At 36.3% G+C, this 4,467-nt stretch overlaps 1 protein-coding gene across 1 annotated transcript in view; it reads right to left on the minus strand.

Annotated features, from left to right (window-relative positions):
* The window catches only part of FAM228B (family with sequence similarity 228, member B), a 41,665-nt gene extending 39,837 nt beyond the window's left edge, over nucleotides 1–1,828 (minus strand). Inside the window, exons 1-2 of the mRNA XM_006880715.1 lie at nucleotides 1,811–1,828; nucleotides 623–691 (exon numbers count right to left, since the gene is read on the minus strand). Coding sequence (XP_006880777.1) covers nucleotides 623–691; nucleotides 1,811–1,828 — 87 coding nt within the window. The remainder of the gene's footprint in view (nucleotides 1–622; nucleotides 692–1,810) is intronic.
* Between the last annotated feature and the right edge of the window lie 2,639 nt (nucleotides 1,829–4,467).

Genomic DNA, 4,467 nt, shown 5'->3' on the forward strand with positions numbered 1-4,467 from the left:
AAGTGCAACAATGAATGAATGGAAATCCAAAATATCTGTAAATGTTCATTGACATTAATAAAAAAAACTGTTAGGCAAAAAAAAATCTCAAACACAGGTCACCCATGCTGTACTTCATCTTGGAATTTTGCATACCTCATCTGGACATGCTTCTTACTGAATTAAGTCTATCCTGCTACAGTTAAAGCCTTGTTCTTAACTATATGTAAATCAAAGCCTCATTGCAATAGAGTTGATTCTGACTTACAGGAACTCTATTGGATAGTTGAGGATTCCAAGGTTGTAAATCTTTCCATAAGCAGACTGCTACATATTCTGTTTACAGGGCTGGCAGGTCCAAACCGCCTCCCTCTTGCTTAGTAACTGAGCACGTAGCCACTGCACCACCCATCCAAATGAAGGAACAAAGAAGGGGAATGCTTGTATCTGTGAAGGAACCCCTATAATGTATAAGGTAAGTGAATTAAATGTTATCAGAGATCTCTTTAACGTCAATCTCAGGTAGTATTGAGTAGCTTTTTATCTATCTCATTTCTAATTTTTTTATAATGAGGATGCACTATATCTAAAACGAGGGGGGAAATAATTTTTAATTAAGACATACACCAGTACCGACTCTTACCTTAATTATATAATGTTCTTTATATAATATTGACTGAACAGCTGTATCAATATCTTCTTTAGCTAAAACCTAAAACGAAAGAATAAAACTTTGAAAATAAAATCCTGAAAACATTACATTATTAGAACTATCTGGATTTATTATCTTTTATGTGATAGATAAATATTTGAAAAATAGAAATCCAGTTTTTCTACCTCAAATCATATAATAAAGTATCATTTAAAGAGTATCTTGTTCTTTGTTGTTGCTGCTGTTAGGTGCTGTCTAGTCGAGTGTGACTCATAGTGATCCTATGAACAAAAGATCTGAAACCTGTTCTATCCTGTGCTGTCCTCACACTTCCTGACACACAAGAGCCCATTGAGGCAGTCAATCCACCTGGTCTTCCCCTCCTACACTGACCCTCCACCCTTCCTATCATCAATTTCCTTTCCAAGGAGTGGCTCCTTCCCCTCCAAAGAATACCTTGTTGTCGTTGATTGCTTTTGAGTGCGACTTATAGTGACCCTATGAACAAAAGGCCTGAGGGCATTTATCAAAGTTTATAGAGTTTCCGGAGGCATATTATTTAGGAAGTGGATGCCGCTTCTGCTTCCAAAAAAGAGTACCTTACTCTGCTAAAGCTCATTGTGGAGCAAAAAATAATTCAGATGATGGACATTCTGTGGTCCCAGAATAAGTTTCAATGTCATTAAAGCCCATCTTTTCCCATATACTTTGAGTCATACTGTTACGACTAACTTTCTTTTCCAAATCCAAGCCCCAATTTTTTTACACGTATCCCAAAACACTTGATCTGGAGATAAAGGACAGGTCTTGGAGAGAAGACTCTAAAGGCCGCAGAAGACGGTGAGTAAATGTAAACAGATTCATCACAAAAGAAATTCAACAGGCTACATGAAAACTCAACCAAAAATACTGACACAGATGACTACACGAATGGATTCTACCACATATTTAGGGAAAAGCTGACAGATTTTACTCAAAATATTTCAGAATATAGAAAAAGATAGAATACCCTCTAATTTTTTCTATGAAACAAACATAACCCTGATACTGAGGCCTGGTACCAATAAAACCTGACAATATTAAAAAGGAAAATATGCTTCAAATCTGCTTTACTTTTAGCAAGCAAGGTTGTGTCATCTGCAGATCCCAAGTTGTTGATGAGTCTCCCTCTTCTCCTACGGCCACATTCTTCCACATATCGTTCAACTTCTCAAATTGTTTGCTCAGCTTGCAAATTGAATTATTGTTGTTGTTAGGTGCCATTGAGTATAACTCATAACAATCCTATGAACAAAAGCTCTGAACCCTGTTCTATCCTGCACCATCCTCACACTATTGTAGCAGTCACCATGTCAATCCACCTGGTTGAGAGTCTTCCTCTCCTTCACTGACCCTCCACCCTTCCCAGCACCATGTCCTTCTCCAAGGAATAGCACCTCCTAGCAACCTGCCCAAAGTGTGTGAGGCGAAGCCTCATCATTCTTAACACCAAAGAACACTCTGCCTGCACCCTCTCCAAGACAGGTCCGCTTGTTCTCCTGGCCATTTATGGGATGTTCTCTTAAACCCTGACATATATACATCCTCCCTAGTTTTAAACCAGGTGCTATACTTTTTCTTTTTGAACCACTGCTTCCTTTTCCACATACAAGTTCTGCATGAGTATGATTACGTATTCTAGAATTTCTATTCTTCTCAATATTATGTTTTATTATGATTCACACAGTCAAATGCATCATTAATAAAGCACAAACATCTTCTTTTCTCAGTCAAGATCTGTCTGACAGCAGCAAGTATATCCATTGGCTCCATGACCTCTTCTGAACCCAGCTTGAGTTTCTGGCAGTTTCCTTTAGATGTGTTGCTTCAGCTACCTTTTAATAACCTTCAGCAAGATTATGCTTGCATATTATTCATTAATTTCCACATTTTCTTCCCTCCAGAAGCATTAGCTGTCTTCTAAATTATTTGGCACAGATAAATTAGAAATATCAAGGGCTGCATCTGTTTGCTGAAACACCTCTATTCGTATTCTGTCCATTCCTGGAGTTTTATTTTTGTCAATGCCTTCAGAATAGCCATTAAATTTACCAGTATTTCTTGATCACGTATCGCCTGAAATGATTGTGTATCAACCAACTTTATTGGTACAATGCTTTTTTTTATATTTTGGTAAAGTCATTTATAATTATTTTTTGGCATCTTTTCATATTTTTAACACTTTCTACATCATTCAATATTGCAACACGAGGCTTAATTTCTTTTCTTCAGTTTTTTCAACTTGATAAATGCTGTGCATGTTCTTCTATTGTTGTTTCCCTAGCTCCAAGTCTTTTCACATTTCATTGTAACACTTTGTTCTGTATTCTAGATGTTTCCTTTGAAAACTTCTGGCCAGTTTTCTTACTTCATCATTTCTTCTTTTCACTTCAGCTTCTCTATGCTTAAAAAAAGAAGTTTCAGAATCTCTTCAGACATCCATTTTAGTCTTTTCTTTCTTTACATCATTTTTTATGCCTCTTTTTGCTTTATTCATGTATGATGTCAATATGCTCGTGGCTAGAAAGACTTAATATTGTGAAAATATCTGGACTCCCAAAAGCAATCTACTGATATCATGCAATCCTGATCCAGATGCTGTCATCATTCTTTAAAGATATGGAAGTACTTAATCACCAACTTCTTATAAAAAAGAGATCCAAAATAAGAAAAGTATTGAAGAAGAAAAACAAAGTAGAAAGCCTGGTACTGGTACAATGGCAGAGTACACAGACCAATGGAAGAGAATTAAGAACTCAAGAGTTCATTCATCTATTCATGGACAGTCTATTTGATAGAGAATTTAAACACATTAAGTGGTGGGCGGGAACAGCCTGTTGAATAAATGGGGCTGGCAAAATTGAATATCTATTTGCAGAAAAACGTAAGTAAGATCAGTATCTAACATCATATGTAAAAATTAACTCAAGATGGATCAAGGACCATTTCTTCACAATATCCCAGCCTCCATCTCTATTACCCAGGCCACTTTCATTCATCATGAGGTAGGACAGTTGTTACTGTAATTCTTATAATTTGGACTGCAGAGGGGCATCACTTATATGTCTAGTCCCTTTCCTAGAATATGGAATTTAAAACACTCTTGTCTTTTGAAACATTTATAAAATTGCAATAATGATACTTCAGTTTTCATCTTTCCTGCCTTAATATTACATACCTGGTATGTTTAAAACCTTTTCATTTTCATTTTCTCTTTGAGCACTTTAGCCATGACCTCTAGAATTTACTGGAACATAGGTACTAGTTGGAGATTCAGATTTCATTTTCTTTGTGTTTGTCTTCAAGCACCTTTAAACAGCGCTTATGAATTTGCATCCCCCATAGGTCCAATTTATTACTGATCCCTGTCCCTGTATCCAAGGAGACTGTGTTAAGAATTTGTACACACGTTGTCTCATTTCCCTAAACTTAAATTTTTAACCATTAAACAATTAACTGATTGTCAAGTAATGTTCACAGTGTGACTGGTACTTGTAATGGCTCTCTAGATCTCATATACTCAGATGCAGTATCTACAGGAGGAAAAAATGCTCGCTTTCTTATGAATTCAAAATAAATCAACCTACCTATCCTACCTATCTAGCAGAATGGATGAAGAATGTAAGAGACTGTGAACTTACATAGCATTGTGTTCTTGTAATATGTGTTGGCCTATCCGTGCTAGTGTATAGCTTTATTTATTTACTAGAAATTGAACTAAGAATGTTTTTCTTCTGACAAGGATTAAGAGTATCTCCAATACTGAAAGGTAGTCCTCCTACACCAGGGTTTCTCAC

This window comes from Elephantulus edwardii, unplaced genomic scaffold, assembly GCF_000299155.1.
Source record: "Elephantulus edwardii isolate Elephantulus edwardi_28Jun2011 unplaced genomic scaffold, EleEdw1.0 scaffold00009, whole genome shotgun sequence".
Taxonomy (NCBI): Eukaryota; Metazoa; Chordata; class Mammalia; order Macroscelidea; family Macroscelididae; genus Elephantulus; species Elephantulus edwardii.